At 34.9% G+C, this 19,493-nt stretch overlaps 1 protein-coding gene across 8 annotated transcripts; it reads right to left on the bottom strand.

Annotated features, from left to right (window-relative positions):
• Positions 1-4,594: 4,594 nt before the first annotated feature.
• Positions 4,595-18,792, bottom strand: LOC114279568 (uncharacterized). Of its 8 annotated transcripts, none has more exons than XR_014327554.1 (8): positions 18,435-18,792; positions 14,027-14,197; positions 13,846-13,935; positions 13,559-13,678; positions 13,350-13,420; positions 12,975-13,022; positions 5,118-5,212; positions 4,595-4,994 (listed from the first exon to the last, which is right to left on the bottom strand). XR_014327554.1 is itself a non-coding variant. In XM_028221823.2 (7 exons), exons 1-7 carry the CDS (start codon positions 18,609-18,611, stop codon positions 4,989-4,991), a joined length of 699 nt encoding a protein of 232 aa, XP_028077624.2. In that variant the 5' UTR covers positions 18,612-18,778; the 3' UTR covers positions 4,595-4,988. The 8 variants fall into 8 exon arrangements, 1 of the variants encoding a protein (XP_028077624.2); XR_014327553.1 differs by having other exon boundaries at positions 12,979-13,022; XR_014327555.1 differs by having other exon boundaries at positions 12,983-13,022.
• Between the last annotated feature and the right edge of the window lie 701 nt (positions 18,793-19,493).

The raw sequence follows: 19,493 nt of genomic DNA, 5'->3' as shown, positions 1-19,493 counted from the left end.
AGAAAATTTATAATAGAGGGACTATTACAATTTTAAGAAGGGATATTATTATAATTTTATAGAGGATATATGCAATATAATCTCTATATATATAATAGTACTAATATAATTATCAAAATTTGAGTGGGGCACGTGGCCTCATCGTCCAATATAAACTTGTAGAGAGAAAGTTAGTGCTTGTTTGGGATGTCCACTGGGGCTAGAAAGGTCATATAAGATAAAATAGACTATTTTAATCAAATAGGACAAAATGCTACATCTAATTTATAATCATTTTATTTTTTCTCTCACAAAAGTCAAAAAAGTCAAAAAACTATCATAAATGAGATTTTTTAATCCCAAACTAAAATAGCGAAAAAACTAAAAAAATCAACCCACATTCTAAGCCTCCGTTTGGGAAGTGGGTTGGCTTTTTGGCTTTTTTGGCTATTTTAGCCTGGGCTTAAAAGCTTGGTTTGGGAAGGACTTTTTGGTTTTTTGGCTTTTTTGAGTTTTTTTGTGAGAGAAGAATGTAATGATTATGGGTTGGATGTGATGTTTTGTTTGTTATGGCTAAAATAGCCTATTTTATCTTTTGTGGCTAAAATAGCCAAAAAAGCCCAAGAACCAACTTGCCAAACAGAGGCTCTTTAATAAGTTTTGTCTTTCACTAGCCCAATATTATTGTACTACAAATCAAAATTACTTATTAGATAGTAATAACACATTACCACATATATCACCTTACCTTTAATATTTACTTCTAATTTGAGACTCGAACCATAAAATGAGAGTGAATTGTTCGGTCAAGGCCCAACAGGGTTATGGTGACACCACAGAGCCCTTTTTTATCAGTTCAAAAAAAAAATAAAAAAGTAAACAAAATTAAAAATAAAAATAAAAAACTATCAAAAAGAAAATATAAGAAAGTCATCATTTATGCATATAAAATATGACTTTATTTGGAAAGTGGGTTGATTTTTTTATTTTTTTTTTTAAATTTTTTTTAACTATTTTAACTTAGAGTTAAAAAATTTCGTTTGGGTTGAATTTTTTGAATTTTTTTAAAAAAATTTTTGTGAAAAAAATAAAATTATTATAATTTAGATATAATTTTTAACCTTATTAACTTTTTAATTTATTTTTATAACTATTTTAGCATAGTAATCCCATGCCAAACAACGGCTACATCTTTTGATGATTCTCGCACCAAAAAAAAAAATTGATTTTAATTTTATTCTATCAAATCTGTCGGATTCCAATTTCCATGATCCTTTCCTCAATTTTCTCCACAATCAAATGCCGCTAAAGCACACCACACGAAGGCACCAGGACAAAAATTGCCCCGTACCAACGCGACTTCCATTTTCTTTTTCTTTTTTTTTTGAACGAAACTTCCATTTTCTTTGACCACCTCCTACCGCTCCGTGTTTTTTTTTTTGAAAAGAAAAATTAATAAATAAATAAAATTAAAAACAATTTTTATAAAATGAAATTTTCAAATATTTTTAATACAAAATATATTTTCTTATATTTGGTTGTGTTCTTAAGGCTAATATATATATATATATATATAATTGTATTAGTAGTGGTGGTAGGACAATCACGGTCATGGTGGTAATGATCGTAGTGGTAGGGTTGAGATGATAGTGACAATGATAGTGGTGATAGTGATAGTGCAGTGACCATGGTGGTGGATGTGATGGTAGTAATGATAGTGTGGTAAGATTAATAAGACTTTAGTTTGAAAATTATTTTTCTTTTTAAAAATGAAATTGTTTTCTATCTAAATAGACTAATTTTCCATTAACTATGAAGATAATTTTCTTTGACTTTTGTTTTCATTATACTAAATGTCAAAAAATATAGAACTATTTTTTCTGAAAAATAGTTTTTACCCAAACAAATGGAGCATAAAATTTGTTAAGTTTTCAATAATTCTGCACACCGAGTGGTAAAAATTGAAGAAAAAAATCTAAGATCTCGAGTTCTCTGATCCTTAAATTCAAGACATCCATCAAATAAATAGATAAATAACTCACATTTGACTTGTAGTTAAAAGGCAAAAAATAACTACATATTTTAAAGATAAATAAACCTGTGTCTGATTTAAATTTTGTGAATTTTATTTCGAAAGTGTTTGTGTTTTTATTTAACGTATGCTAGATCATTGTGTTTTGAAAAGAGGAATAGGGCAATTTTATTTACACCACACACAAAATCCTTAAATCTTTCATTTTTTTTTAATTTATTATTTATTATGATTTTATTCCTATTTAATATAATCAAAAAGTACTTAAATTTAAAAAATTCAAAACCCTAATTTTTCATCCCACCTTGCCACTTTCCCCCCTCACCCCATGTTCATTATTTGTAAATCCTGAATCGGAAAACCCTTTCCCTTCTTACCTCAACATTGTTTCCAAGGTATATTTAGTTTTTCTTTTTTAACTTCTAAATCATTTTTTATCTCATAATTTATAAGCATAAATGATACTAAAGTTCTGACATAAATTCTCATTTAAAATATATATATACTATTATATAAAGTAAAGACTTTAATTGATTCTTGAAGCCTTTATTTATTTTTATGGCAAGTCTCATTTATTTATGTAAAAGAAAGAAGGACTTTTCTTAATGCTGTGTTTGGTTAGGGTTTTTGGGGTGAGATTTGGAAAAGGAATGAGAAATGTAATTCTATTTATGTTTGGTTATAATAAAAAATATATGGGAAAAGAAAGGGGGTGAGAAATAAATAAAGAAATATGAGACCTTTTAAGACATCAATTCTATTTTATAACCAACACAACCAAACATAGTTGGGATTTGGAATTCTATTAATTATTTCTCCTTTTCCTTTCATTTCCATTTCCCTTCCCAAATCCCTCAACCAAACACAGCGTAAGTGTGCAACTTACACCTTACACTTATGCCTTTCTGTTTGCTGTCCTGTTTTATGTTTACACCTTCCATTTATACCTTTTGTGTTGGTTGCATATGGTAACAGCACCCAAGAAAGAAATAGATAAAGAAGAAGGTAAGACTCGAGACTCAAATCCAAAACTTTAATGTTATGTTTGATTGAGAGATTTGAGGAGAAATTTGAAAAAGAAAATGAAAAAGGTATGTGAAATATAAATAAAATATATTTAAATTTTATCTAGTTCCACACACTTTTTTTATTTTTCTTTCCAAATCCCTTTCTAAATTCTCCAACCAAACACAATCTAAATCTAACAAAGAAAACTTTTACCATTTGAATGGTACATAAAGAAAATTTTTTATTTTTACTTATTTAAATTATAAATGTATATATCATCCACTAATATTTTATATTTATATATATATATATATCAAGATAAAAACAAACTGCAAGCTACACCAAATAAGATATATTTTAGTAAAAAATAAAAAATTATACTTAATTTAAATAATTTCAAACAATCACGTGAATTACAATGACAAGCCAGAGAGCATCGTCTTGTCACACACAACACAATCCTCGTGCCCAAACGGACCTACTATTACTAACCAATGCCCTGTGAACGCGACGTTTGATTGGGCAACCCTCATCTCATCACCAAAAACTACTACCATATATCGCCAGCATATACTAATTTGACCAATATATATACATATATAATATGATCTCACATAATTTTATTTAAAAAGTTGATTATTTTAGTTAGTTATTTGATTTTTTTTTTTAACCATTTTAACCTAACTATTAATATTTAGAAAGTTAGTTGATTTTTTTTTAATTGATTTGATAACTGTGAGAGAAAAAATAAAATAATTATAATTAAATATAACATTAGTTATTTTAACCTATTTTGCCTTTTAGGCTATGATTATGTGGGTTGGGACTAAATTAGCCACTAAAAGACAAAATAGATTAAAAAATTAATAAGATAAAATATCACATTTCAACCATAATCATTTCACTTGTTCTCTCAAAAAAATCAAAAAAATTAACCCAAACTAACTTTTTAATCCCAAACTAAAAAAGTCTCAACTCTAAAAAATTAACTAAAATAATTTTTTCCAAATGACAAATTAATGAGCTATTTTAACCTAATCCTCTTTCCAAACAAGGTCCCAAAGAAAGGTCGTTGATTGAAATTTGACTATTTGACTTTTTGATTTATATAGTTATGTTTGGAAAGATAGTTTTTTTTATTATTTATTATTTTTTTAATAATGAATTTGATGGTTATGAAAAAAAAAATAAAATAATTATAATTTAGATGTGACATTTTATCTTATTGACTATTTCAGCTTATTTTATCTTTTTTTTTTTTAGACTATTTTAACTAAAAAACACCAATCCAACTTCCCAAACAATCCCTTTGTTGGCTATTTTAGCCAAAAAAAAAAAAAAAAAAAAATACAACTTATCAAACAGAGCCAAGACCGTTGTTTAACAGCATACAAATCTCTGAGGTGCTCTCCACTTGTATGTATGTCAGATTTTCTATACATGAATTGTCATCATTTGGTATAAGAACCAATCGCCATGTCAAGTATGAATAAGATGTGAACTCAATTCGACGACTTTACAATCTATTTGGACTTGTTCAATTGTGTATTTAATCCAAGCATGAGATAAAATAAGTTTTGACTCAATTATTACTATATATATATACATATACTTTTTTTCAAATTTCCCCATACAATACCTCTATATAACTACCTCAGAAATAATATCAAACTCAAAACCAATAACTTAGAAAGACGATACACATGAAGCTCAAATAGCACCGGAACGTAACATAGAGATGGGAGGGGAAGTATGGATAATATAAGAATTTAAAGAATGAAAGCTCCTACTCTTTGAAAAGTAGGTTCAATCATATGCCTAAACACAAGTACATTAATACTTTTCATTGTTCATTATTATCCAATGGTCAAGAAGAAAAGACAAGCTTCTTTGTGGTGACATGTATTATTTTTGGGTAGACCCAACTTTTGCTTCCACAAAAAAGTCAACTAGGAGGAAGAGGATCCATCTAAATCTGCACCAAAATGTTGTTTGTTAAAAGGACAATTTAATATAGCATTTATTTGAAAAAGAAAGGGACTCTTCAACTGATTGTTGTATGACAGCAACAAATGACAAAATAATAAATAAGACTTACAGCTGTGTGAAAACTTGTGCCGTCAGCAATATAGCATGAGCACACAAGATGAATGAATCCTCTGGTTTTCTCATTGCGACTACTCAGTCTCATGCCTGTTTGGTTCACAATTTTAAAAAAAGAAAAGAAAAGAAAAGAAAAGAAAAAAAAGCATAAGCTAATCACAATCTCCAATTATGTTGAAAACTAATCCATGCATGTGATTCCCTTATTTCATTCTGCCCGTTTGTTTCGGCTAAAAATATTTCCCAATAGAATGCCTTTTTTATGAAATAATTTTTCATAAAATATTTTCCAGTCATAACATTTTTCTATGTTTTCTATGTCTAATACAAACTTGAAACAAATGAGCTAGTAATTTTATCAACGGCGGTGCTGGATGTAGTGATAGTGGCCACGGGGGTGGGGGTTGGGGTGGAGGTGGTGGTGGTGGGTTGGTAGAGGTGATGATGGAGGTGGAGATGGCAGTGGTGGTGGGGTGGTAGAGGTGCACGTGGCTGTACAACCTTGAAACTAATTGTGCTAGTTGTTTTATTAGCGGTAGCAGTGGCCGTGGCGGTGGAGGTAGCGATAGTAATGGTGGGGTGGAGGTGGTGGGGGGATGGTGGATATGGTGATCATAGAGGTGGCGGTAATGGTGGCCAAGTGGTGGAGGGGTGGTGGAGGAGATGTGAGGTGGTGGAGATAATGGTGGGTGGTAGTGGTAGTGTGGAGAAATTAGTAATATTTTAGTTTAGAAAATATTTCTTTCCAAATAAGCTTGTTTTACTTGACCAGGGGAAGTGTTTTTTGTTACTTTTGTTTCCTGTCATACAAAATGCTAGAAAATGAGGGCCGAAACAAACGGAGTGTAAGTGCAAGGAAAAAAACACATCTTAATGCTAAGGAAAATAAGAAGAAAAAGAAGGAGAAGAACAGAACTCAATGACCATGTATCAGCAGGATTCAAGTGGATGTGCAAACAATCAAAATTCCAAAGAACCATAAAAACATGCTCTCATTTTCACCGTGTCATTCATGATGGAAGTGGAACCACATTCAAAGCAAACTTCTAAGTAATGCCTAAATTGGGGAAAAGGAGGGGGACATTTGGTTTAGTTCGGCAAAATAATAAACCTCTGCAACTCAACGAAAGCAATTCTAACTGTTTTAAACTAAATTACTAGTAGCTCCAAGAAACATTAGTCCACTTACATAAATGAAAATAATTAGTGATGTTGATTTCCATCCTCTTTGTACTACATCTAATGAGTTCTTGTTAAGCCAAGTGGTCAAGGCAAGGAAGGGGGGGGGGGGGGGGGGGATATGTATTTGGTGTCCCATCCCACCTCATTCTTGATCAGGAAAAATCAGGGAGGTAGGGGGTTAATTTGCAAACTTGAGGAGGGGACGAAACCAAATGAGATAGTTGATATGGCACATGAAGAACAACAATTGACAAGTTTTTGAGTTAAAAAAAGATTAAAGATGAGAGATGTGAAAATGAGAGATATGTACATATTTTGATGTTTTAATCATAATTATACTTTATAATAAATTATATAGAGAGCCGCTATACTCACTCTAGTTTGCTTCAAATACACTCCCTTCTTTATCCTTATTATACATAGTTACATTAATATTCTTGAATTTTGGTTTTTTCAAGGAGTGTATTTTGTGTGAAAGGATATTAATGTAACTATGTATAATAAAGACAAAGAAGGGAGTGCCTTTAGAGCAAAGTGGAGTGGAAATAGTAGCTCTCATTATATATAGATATATAAGTATTATTTAATGTAATCGGGTTGGGAGAAGCAAATCCCATCCCATCCCTTTTTTTATCGGGACAAGAAAAACTTGTGCAGAACAGGGCAGGAGATGTGGGTGCGGAAATGAGATCCTTATCAGTTAGGTTTAAGGGATTTTTAAGCACATAAATATGATTCAGTTATCCAAAGACATGGGTTACTAAAGTTGTGATGAGTATAGATTCCATATATCTTCGTGTAAATCTATACCTTGTGTATATGTAGTGTTGTAACATCATAAGCTGTTTAATATTAATATCAGTTAGTCAGTCAAGAGGGAGTCAGCCTAGCTGCCCTCTTTTTCCAAATGTGTAAGCATTGATTAATGTCATTAATGCATCTAGCACTTGACATACTACATAGAAATATAAAATAACTGGGAAAAGGCACAAAAGTTTATTCCAAATTTATACCTTAATTATTCTCCCCTCTTTCTCTCTCTTCAAAGGGGACTCCTAACTTGAAAAGACTGTCCTGAGTTCTGAGCCTATACTAACTACACACCGATGGCTCAATAAGGTGCATGAAAACATTGATTCATTTTTATGGGTGTGAAGTAGGACAAGTTGGGAACTACTCTCCTACTAGCACCAAGTCCAAACTTTTAATATATGACAACAAAAAAACTTATGACATGTTCGGTACGTTAGAATAACTTTGTATTTTATTCCATTTCTCTTTTTTGGTGAGTCTTACATAATTGGGAATACTTGTTCCATTGGAATGATTATTCCAACCAAAAGTAAAAATACATATTCCTTCCTTCCTCCCTCCAAACTAAATAATAGGGCATTTTATTCCTTAATAGAACCAGTCTAAAACAGTGTTGTTTACTCCCCTCCATTGGCCACCACCGCCACAGCCACCTTACTAATACCACCACTACCACCATCACCATCACCACCACCCCCTACCATCACCACCGCCACCACCACTACCACCTCCATCCTACCACCACGACCACGCAACTGCCACGGCCACCTACCACCACCACCACCACCACCCTACCATCACAACCACCGCCAACATCACTACCACCCTACCTTCGCGGTCACCACCACACCACCCTACAAGCATGATCACTTTTGCTGCCGCCGCCACCACCACTCAAACCATAACTACCAACAGTAACATTAATCTACATGTGCTTAGTTTGATTGTTACCAGCTTGATTAAATAAATTAAAAAATCATTCCATTCCAATTAGTTTAATAGGCATAACCAAGCATCCAAATGAAAATTGTCATTCCATTTCTACATCATTCCATGCTGGTAAACAATGATATGGGCATGGGCATTCTACTCCATTCAAACCTTGTATTCCATTCTCACTTCATTTCATTACCGTGTACCAAATGTAGCCTTAAGCATTTGGAGCTGATTTTTAATTATTTTTCTGGCTAAAATGGTGGTAGAAATATACAGAATTTTAGGGTTTATAGGTGGTGTAAAACAAATGATGTATTATTGATTGATATTTGATTGATGTATTACAAGATTATTATAAAGTTTTATGTATTACAACTCCTATATATAGAAGAGAAGGTGGTAGTAGGTGTAGTGTAGTGGAGGTGGTAGGTGAAGTGGGTACTAGTGGAGATGGTAGGTGGAGGAGCAAATTGGTAAATTCTAACAGCCCCCCGCAAACTCAAGGAGGATAAAAACTAACCAACTTGAGTTTGGAGAGAGGAACAAAAACAAGAAAATACATTAAAAAAAGGTAGGAGACACTGTATGGTCGTGTCAGACCGTTGGTGAAGACACTGAAAGGTGGTGCCATAACGTTGTAGAGGACACTGGATGGTTGTGTCAGACCGATGTAGAAGACAGTTTATGGGGTCATGTCGGACCGTTGTAGAAGACAGTTTATGGGGTCATGTCGGACCGTTGTAGCAGACAATGTTGTGACAGTTGTTGTGACAGTTTACGGAGTCTTGCTGGACCCTTGTAGAAACTAACCGGAATCAATGTCGGGACAGTTTACAGAGTCTTGTCGGACCCATAAAGGAGCTAACCGGAATCAATGTCGGGACAGTTTACAGAGTCTTGTCGGACCCTTGTAGAAACTAACCGGAATCTATGTCGGGACAGTTTACAGAGTCTTGTCGGACCCATAAAGGAGCTAACCGGAATCAATGTCGGGACAGTTTACAGAGTCTTGTCGGACCCTTAAAAAGTTGCACCCTCAAAAGGTGTGCCCAATTATGTCAAAAAGCGTGCCATCAAAAGGCGTGCCCAATTCATCAAAAGGCGTGCCATCAAAAGGCGTGCCATCAAAAGGCGTGTCCACTTTGTCAAAAGATGTGCCATGAAAAGGCGTGCCAGTTTGTCGGGCGGCAAGAGGCGCGCGATACGCGTGGCTGCCTCGGCTATTTAACCAAGACGAAGGCTGAGGCTGAGGCATACCATTCTGAAACCTCTGAAACCAACCCTTCGCTGAAAAAACTCTGCCTCTGCGGAGAGAGAAACTGTGGAACACTTTGTTGCCATTCTGTCACCAACCCTTCCGAACATTACCAGTCTGAAATTGCTATTTCGCTGAAACACTTAGCAACCCAAAAACATGGCCTCTTCTTCCCGTCCAGCTACCCAGAACCTGCTCACGCTCTTTCCAGAACTGAACGAGCCCACAAGAGAAATAACTGGTGCGGTGGCCAGTGAACCTCAACCAAACACCTCTGGTTTTGCTCCATTGAACTTTCCGATGCGGTCGGTGGAGCAAAAAATGGCGGTGCAAACTGATATTGAGGCTAATCAGTATACTCTGAAGTCATGCGTGGAAACCATGACGGCGGTCACAAATTTGTCGAACCGGCTGCAGAGTAGGACAAATGAGGTGCAGCATTTAAATTCCCAGCTGGCTCTGCTCCAACGCATGTATAAGGATGCGCGAGCAGAGATCAGTGTGCTAAAGGCAGAAAATAAGGAACTGAAGCGGAAGGCCACCGTGATGTTCCGATTTGGAGGGCCGCCATATGCTGCAGTGGAGGAGCAGGGAGTAGTGATCATGCCCAGTGGAGTGGGAAATATGGAGACAACACCGGCAAGGGCTGCCCAGGACAGAGGCAAAAAGAAGAGACCTGCAGTAGAGTAGAGGAGAAAAAATTCCGCCTGTGGATGAGGTTGTTGTTTTTTTTTTTTTTTTTTTTTGTAAAATGGTGATCGGAGTTGATCCTGATATGAATAAAATGAGTCTATTGTGCAAGTTCGTCGTCTGCCTGTTTGTTTTTTTTTTTTTTGTTTTTTTTGTTTTTTTTAATAATAATAATAATAATAATAATAATAATAATAAGAGAGGACAAGCTCACATGGGTGGAACCAGCAGAGGGGTTTGATGTTATGATTGATTATTTTAATATATATATATATATAATAAAATAAAAGAAAAGATGGGTATAAAGAAAGTGGGGGATATGGGCGGTGGATGTGTGATAATGGTTTTGGATGGAGAATGGAAAAAAGGATAGAATAATAAGGAGAAAAGGGAATGGGAAGATTAAAATAAAAAGAAAGGAAAGAGAGTGATACTGTGAGAGAGAGAGAAATTGAAACTAAGAAGACAGTCATTTTAGCAGAAACCCAAACTGGAGAAGAAAGAAAAAACCAGAGCGATCTCTCTGACCAGCCTCTGAAATGGGAGCTTTCGGATCAGAAGCTCAGTGCTCTGAGAGAATGGCAAACCCCAAGGTGTTCTTCGATATGGCCGTCGGAGGTCAACCGGCCGGGAGGATCGTAATGGAGCTCTACGCCGACACCACTCCCCGCACGGCGGAGAACTTCCGTGCACTTTGCACCGGCGAGAAAGGAGTTGGAAAGAGCGGCAAGCCTTTGCACTACAAGGGCTCGTCGTTTCATCGCGTGATTCCTGGATTCATGTGCCAAGGAGGCGATTTCACCGCCGGAAATGGCACAGGAGGCGAATCCATCTACGGATCAAAGTTCGCCGACGAGAACTTCGTCAAGAAGCATACCGGAACCTGTGGGGCTTCTTCACTCCTCCGGTCGCCGGAGCTGACTTCCGGGCAGCTTTGGTCGCCAGTTGCTTCCTGGGTGCCTTGCCGCCGGTGGATTTTCGGGCAGTTTGCTTGGTACGTGCTATTGTAGAGAGAGAAAGTGATAAAGAATAGGGTTTTTGGTGTTTGGTTTGGTGATGTTGTTGAAAAACTCCCGCGGGCAGCGAAGGCAAGGTTGCCGGCCGGCTGCCCGCCGGAAAGAAAGGAGTATATGCCTAAATCTTATCGCTCTGATACCATGTAAAACAAATGATGTATTATTGATTGATATTTGATTGATGTATTACAAGATTATTATAAAGTTTTATGTATTACAACTCCTATATATAGAAGAGAAGGTGGTAGTAGGTGTAGTGTAGTGGAGGTGGTAGGTGAAGTGGGTACTAGTGGAGATGGTAGGTGGAGGAGCAAATTGGTAAATTCTAACAGGTGGAGTATCAACAAAAGTGTAGGATTTTGAAAATGAAAATACAATTTTGGGGGGGACTTTTCTGGACACTTTGAACAGTAACAGTCCTTGGTTCGAGTCATTTTTTGGTGCTATGGTTTTCAAATTGGAGAGAGAATTGTTCAAGTTTGTAAAATAGGATTTAAATAAGGAAAACAAAGATTGGGCAGATTTGGATTTGTGATTTTAGAGGCTAATAGCGTACAAAAAATAAAAATAAAAATAAAAATAAAGGTTATAAAGAAGGAGAAGAAAACTCCAGCTATCACTCCTATAAACGCATCACACCTAGGGTTTTGATTGCATCATACAATTTCAAGAAGCTTCAAAATAAATGAAAATTCTCTAGAATAGTTCTCCATTGAATAAAGGGTATTGCATTATTTTATATTGAATAAAAGGTATTGCATTGTTTTATATAGACTTTTACTGCACCAATTAGAACTAGGATTCCTAAATAGAAAAAGACTTCTAAAACCTATCTAAGATCAAATAAAACACTATAAGAAACTCAATTACATAACTGGACTCACATGACAACCCATGGGTGACGACCCATATTACCCGATAGGTTTTAAATAGGGAAATTTACTCGCAAGTCCCATCCTACAAAAATATATACTGGAAAGTCCTATGAATTTTCTCGTAGACTATTAAGTCCCATTGAATTTGAAAAGGTGCACCATCCTAGAGACAACAAATGTGGGCATGCTTCATTTGTGCACTATTATCTTTAAACTTTTTCCAAATATGTTATTCTTAAAATGTTAATGTTCATGTTCATAAAGGATCATAGTGGATTTTTTACATGTAGATAAGATGAGTGCTGCAAGATGAGGATACTGAGGTGGATGTGTGGCAAGACTAGAAAAGATAGAGTTAGGAATGAATATATTCATGAATGGGTAGGAGTAGTACCGAGAGAAGATAATACATAACGGAGACCAGCAGAGACAATAGTGAGAAGATGCGATACAGTTACGGCAGATGGAAATATTAGGGGAAGGGTCAGAGCACACCTAGATTGATATGAGATAGTGTAGTAAATAAAGATATGAACCTCCTTAATTTGATTAACCAAATAGCCTAAAGCCGAATGAAGAAGAAATATTCATATAGCCAACCCCATTTGATGGGACTTGAGGCTCTTGGTTTGGTTGGTTGGTCATTCTTAAAATGTGACAATGTGACGTCATTCCAATGTGTGTACTATTGTCTTATTGAACTTTTGTCAAATGTGACAATGGGACATTTGTGCACTATTGTCTTATTAAACTTTTGTCAAATGTATTATTCTTAAAATTGTGACAATGGAATATCATTCTAATGTATACACTATTGTCTTGTTACGTTTCCAAAGATGTGTATGCTTCATTTGGAAGATTTTAATTTGAGATTGGACTCATGGGTTCATAAGATTATTTATGGGACTAAATGGATTATAAGCCAGGAATATAAGATTTATTAGTAAATGCCCCTTTTAAATGCACTGCTTAAATTTCTCACTATACACTCACCATATGCATTATAAAACTTGTACTTTAGGAATAATAAAGTCTTGCACAAGTGGGTATAAAGAGATATTTAGATGGTGCATTTAGAAGCTCACTTACAAACCATATCCATCAATTCTGCAATTTAGCAAAATACCCCTCACCTGTTAAATATTAGAAAAGCAATCAGAAAACAAATCAGATTTAAACCTGGCCCATATAATCTTAAAATACAAACTTGCTAAGCCAAAAAACTTGTACAAATGTTTCCAATTGATCCCCAATTAAGTTCGGATTCAAAGCAACTAACTTCAAACTAAAGCTATTTATTTTATTTTGTATTTACTTGCTCTTCTTATGGGGTGTCATTGGATCAATACTATGGTGGCCAAATAGACACACAATAAACAACTCCATCAAGTTCATCCAGGAATGAAGCGTTCACATTGCAATCCAGAAAATTTGAAGCGGATAACAGAGACATGGCATACCTTTCAAGTTAAGCATATGGGAACTAAATTATATTTGTCTCTTGGTTTACATGTCAATTTGATGGTTCACCCTGACAAGATTATTATAACACATACTAAGAAAAGAAACAGAGAAGAGGTGCATTTTTTAACAAGAGCATGCATAGACTTTTACAACATATTGTCAAATAAAGAGGGGGAAAAAATCAATTCTCTAGGATCACACTTACATTGTCAGATAACTGATCTCTTATACAGTACATGGACCTCAACATTGTTTCCAAGGTATCTTTAGCCAACTGAAACTTCACATCCATTTCTCCAGCATTGGACTGTGTGTCATTTTGAAGCTGCAAAAAGTATTGTAATTGTTAATGTGTCTGCCTATTTTGCAGGTCATCACATATTTCCCTACTTCTATCCAAAGCTTTAAAATTATTTTCAAATTGGTTCACAAAGGGAGTAATAATGTGAAGCACTTCATACACTCAAAGTTCAGCTAATTGTTTTTAGATACCTTCAGGTTGATAACTGCAACAGGGTCTGTCAATTCTGTGTCTGGGTTTGCCATATTCCATGTCATAGCCTTTAAACGAGGCAAGGTAACCTGAACATGATTTATAGAAAATTAAAACAGTCAGACCTTGTATCCTATGGTAGATCAGTGTGATCACATATATCATGATGGAATTTCTGACCTGGTCCTTTTGTATGTCTTCCCGCCATTCCCTTTGAAACTTTTGCAGCAGAAGTGTCAATAATCTTTGTAATTCAGGAAGGACCTCACTGGGAAAGAGCTTTTGAATCTCGTCTTTATTGATATTCTCATAAACACACCTGCGGATAAGCATGCGAAGGCATACCAAAAGCTGCAAAGGGAAAATTAAATTCCTTTTAACTCTATGGAGTTGAGTTATTTCAAAATATCTATATAACTTGAAAGCTTCAACAGCAGTTTCCTGCTTATTTATCAGTTAGTTACTAGTATAGACAGAACAAGCGAAGACAACCTTAGCAATATAAGGTGTATGGCTTGTGCTACAAGATGCTAGAGACATGTAAAACATTTCAACTCAACTTAATGTAATTGCATCAGATACTCCATCATCCCTTTATGTTCAATGCTTTCATGCACAGCTTGGATATATGCTTGAGTTGAATGCGCTGGAGTCAAATACCAGTGCAATTCCTTTTACGTAAATATAAAACAAAACCTGAAAATTGGTTCAGTAAATCAAATTAAGCCCCATAAGACGAGCAAACTCGGGAGCAATGCCTCACTATCATTCCTAAGATCATATAATAAAAAAGTGTCTCCACACCACTCACAAGTTCAATATCCAAGCACTCTTCTCTATTCAAATGAATCATTCTTCATGACACTTTCCTTGCACAAATCTATATCAGTGTATCAAAACAATCACATTGGATTTAGATCAGTCGCCCCCCTCCCCCTCCCCCTCTCTGAACTTATGCATGTCCAAAACTTACAATCAAGTTCACAAATGAATTATTTTGGCAAGTAGTGAAATTTTAAAATTTGCACCACCATCATCTCCAGGTCCCAAAATCAACTTTGTTGTTTTCATTTTTCATCAAATGTCATTTCTATCTTGTTTAATTCTAACAGCTTCAAGTTACAATATGCCTATAAGCTGACATACCTATAGGAAAATCCGTAATCTAAGCTGGCCTCTTCTTAAAGGCAATACTATAAGCAAGTGGTTATAATCATTTGAATCTGCTGACAAACAATGTATTGAGGAGTGTTGTGATGAGTTCAGCCTACCAATTGAATTTTACATAACCAGCAATAACAACATGAAAACCATCTTGGATATCATAAGTTCATCTTAGTCCAAATTTGCCCTATATATCAGCACAAGCTACACAAACACACAAGCATGCCCACACATATTTGGAGATAGAGAAAAAAGGGAGGGGTTATTATGGGATTGAGGTCAGGTTCATTCTCAAGTTGGATCATCTCTCAGAACATTTTGCAATTGGCAATGTTGTGATCTATCTCACGAGTCCTGCATAGCGCTTGAAGAATGCAATCACCAAACTCAACAAACTTCTCCCATTCCGTCACCTCCAAGTCTCCAATCCAATGTGGGTTCTATTTTTCTTCAAAAATATAGTTCCTAACTTTTCGATTCCATTAGTCACAACAAGCTTATCATCATCAAAAGAACACATAACCATAGAAAATTTCGTCTGAGCCAGTATTCACCAAGGTGATACTTAATAGATAAGTAATCATTACCAATTGAATCAGCTGATGAAATCCAAATAACAAAACAAAACAATATAAATAAATAAATAATCTGAATGTCCAATGCAAAATTTCGATCCATGTATCAGCCAAGTTGGTTGTATACCTATACAAATGTGGTGTGCGTGTATATATCTATAGTATTATCGATACTAAATTATATAATATAAAGACTGAATTTGGGGTGGACACTCATTTGAGGTTGTGTCATGCAATTTTTTATACTGAAATTGACCCTAAGCAATTGGCCCAGATTTTGGTTTCTTCCATTTATTTGCTCTCCATCTACATTCAACTGCTTAAATTTTGATGATAAACAATCAAAAAAATTAGGATTGGGTTTCTATCAAGATCAAATCTAAACTTAAGAGAACTTCAGGGGCTCGTGGGGCTCACCACAGATCTTGTTTTCAATGATCTTAACCGTTTATTTTGTAAGCCCCTCCGTGTATGTCATTCATGGAAAAAAATAGGTTATCCGATAATCGTAACTTTCATTTTATTGTATTTGTCTTCAAAAAAATGAATGATCTATTTTTAAAAATATACTAGTCATCCATTTTTTCAGAGACAAATATGATAAAATAAAAATACTACGATTATCTAGTTGACCTAAATTTTTCATGGATGTCGACCTGTCTAAGTTCTCTCAAGTTCAGATTTGCTCAACCCAAAAATTAATATATTAGATTTTCATGACACACCCACAGGGTATGCACACATTCTAGTATTATAATGTAAACGCCCATTTGAAACTATCTCATGCACAAATTGCCCCCATGCAATTGCCCCAGTTTTTAATTTCAAATTTTGATTTCACAGTCAATTCCACCCCCCCCCCCCCCCCCCCCCAATTTACATTCAACTGCTTAAATTTTGATGGTTTGGTTAACTGGAATGAAGTGAAATTCCATCAAAATATTCATCCCATGTTTGGTTAAACTAGAAAAACAATGACAAATCCATTACAAATGGAATCATCTTACTTCATTTTAAGGGAATGGTCATTCTATAAGAAAACCTAAAGAATCACCGTTCCAATGAACCAACCAAATGGAGAATTCTATTATCCATATTCACCCTTACTTACACTACCAATTTTTTTTCTTTTCGTTATGACATTATTTTGAGATATTTGATTATGAGCTTTTTGTATTTGGTTATGACTTTTTTATGTTTGGTTAGTTATGACTTAAAAAACAAGAAATTATGCCATTTTTTTGTCTGTAGTTATAATAGACTTCCCCCAACCAACCAAATAGTGTTAAATATAGTAACTATATATTTTTTCTATCATACATACCATATAATATTCACTACTATACTTAGAATCACCACATTTAGGTTTCTCTCATTCTATATAAAGGAGTCTTGTATATATTGTTACATTATTATTCAACAGAATATTTATTATTAAATATACACATCATATAATATTCTCTTTCTCTCTCTCTCTTAAATATTTGAACATGGTATCAGAGCTACAGGTTAAGCTTTGGGTGTTTTTCGTGTTACTGGCAAACAGCAACCTTACTTTGGCCGCCTGCCGAACCTCAACTTATTCCATTGCCATATTTTCCTTTCAAGTTTACTTCATGGTGATCTCTTCCTCTATCTGTTGGTTTATTCCTACTCCAAATATTTTTACCATATTTTTTTTTTTACTCGCAATTCTTTTTTTTTTTTTTTTTTGTGTGCGCTTCTTGTCCACTCTGTCTTTCCCTCTACTTCAATCTCAAATAAATTTTTATCTTCAATCCTATTTGAGTTTAAGGAGAGGGTATTATATCTATATCATGGTAAGCATGGTCATACACCATGCAAACAACCCAAGCTGCCCCCTTGGTGCAAGCAAACCTCTCTAAGCCGCCTCTCTTAGCGCACTACCTAAGCCACTCCCTTGGCGCACTCCCTAAGCTGCCCCTTTGGCTCACATGGTTCCCTTTCAAGCCGCTCCTTGGCACACTTCTTCATTTGTTGTCATCATCATTCAGCACCACGTCATAAGTTACGTGTGTGCCACGTTTGTTGGTTTAACATCTAGTGCTTTTACAACTATCCGATACGACCATAAATTGTCTCCCGACATTAGCTCTGTTAGCTTTGGCCCTATTCCCACAATGGTCTAACACAACTATAAACTGTCTCCCAACATTAGCTCTGTTAACTCCAACCCTGTTCCTACAACGGTCCAACATGACCATAAATTGTCTCCCGACATTAACTCCGCCTCTGAGCTATCTCAAACGTCCCTGTGCTCCCATCTAAACTTTGCAATCTATTTGTCTCGGATCTATCCATATTTTATTTTATTTTTAATTTTATTTCATGTTTTAATTTCTCTCTTCAAACTCAATTTGGTATCCCTATTTGAGTTTGAGAGGAATGTTAAATATAGTAACTATATATTCTATCAATCATACATAGTATATCCATACGTAAGATTACTATACTTAAATTTCTCCACCTAAAAGAGTCTACATGATATAATACTGAATATACACATCATATAACATTCTCTTTCTCTCTGTTAGATATTTGAACATAGAGCATTAAAGGTTTGATATCTTAGATTTTCATAGCACACCCAATTTTCAAATGAGGAGTGATGGAGACCCCTCCAATCACCACCCCACCACCTCCCCACACACACTTGGCGGGTGGTGATTGGAGGACAAGGGAAAAAAAAAAGAAGAAAAGAAAATTCAACCAATGAGAGAGAGAGAGGGGTCAAAGGGGGTGGGAAAAAAAGTGGTCTTAGATATTTTTGTTTTCAAATACTTAAATTATGTGTGTGTATGTGTGAAGAGAGAGAGAGAGAGGATTACAGGATCGAGGTCGGATTCGTTATCGAGTTGGAGCATTTCGCGGATGATATCGCGGTCGGCGGAGTCGAGACCGACCTTTCGAGTCCGCCAGAGGGATTGAAGAATGTATTCAACTGACTCTTTCGAGTTCGCTCTCACCAACAATGGCAAATGACCCCATAACGTGTGATTATCCATACTTGAACAACAACAAAAATCGCAGCCAAAACGATTGATTTCTGTTCTATATATAAATATTCTCGTGTAGCCAGTAATCGAAACCCTAGTATTTCATGAAATCGAAGACGAAGAAGAAGCTGTGCGCGAGACTTCAAGCTTCACTCTCTTCGTTAGTTTTCCCTCTTGTGATTGGGTTTTTGGTTTGAGGTTTACCGTGTAGAAGATCTATGCTGAACGACACCGTTCGCCTTTTTTTTGGTAAGGCTCTGTTTGTCCATAGGCTAAAATACCCCCCAAAAAGCCACGCGGGTGTGGTTTTTTGTGGTTTAGCGAATTGGCAGATTATCAAATCGTAATTTTGGATAATTTGACAAATTAAAGAATATTTTAATTAATTATTAAGTATTTACTACACTAATTTACATAATATTTTTTATATATATAATACAAACTAATGTTTCATAATATATTTCATATATATAATTATTAATTTATAATAAATTTTATATTTCAATCTCTCTCATACTTATTTTTACTTTGATATTTTATTAGAAGTTAAAAAATATATATGTATTAACTATGGCGGAGCGCAGTGATTTCGAAGGCGAATTATAAATTTTAAAATTTAATCTGCGATTAATGGATTGATGTAAATCGGTGCGATTTTAGCAGATTGAGCAGTATTTTATACCCCTTTATTATCACTATCACTTTCTTTATTTTTCTACATAATTTCTCATAAAAAGCCAAAAAAATCAACTAAAAATAATAATTTCTAAACGAGTCCTTAATCTGTTCGGTTGTGCTCTTAAAATTTGATTCTTGTTTTTTTTTCCCCCAAAAAATGTAAACTAATTTAATGAAATAAATATTGAAAATATTTTTAAATTTATTTTTGTC

This window comes from Camellia sinensis, chromosome 4, assembly GCF_055761805.1.
Source record: "Camellia sinensis isolate YWXY chromosome 4, ASM5576180v1, whole genome shotgun sequence".
In the NCBI taxonomy this organism is placed as follows: domain Eukaryota; kingdom Viridiplantae; phylum Streptophyta; class Magnoliopsida; order Ericales; family Theaceae; genus Camellia; species Camellia sinensis.
The sequence above is the reverse complement of the archived record's forward strand: the minus strand, read 5'-3'. Positions and strand labels throughout refer to the sequence as shown.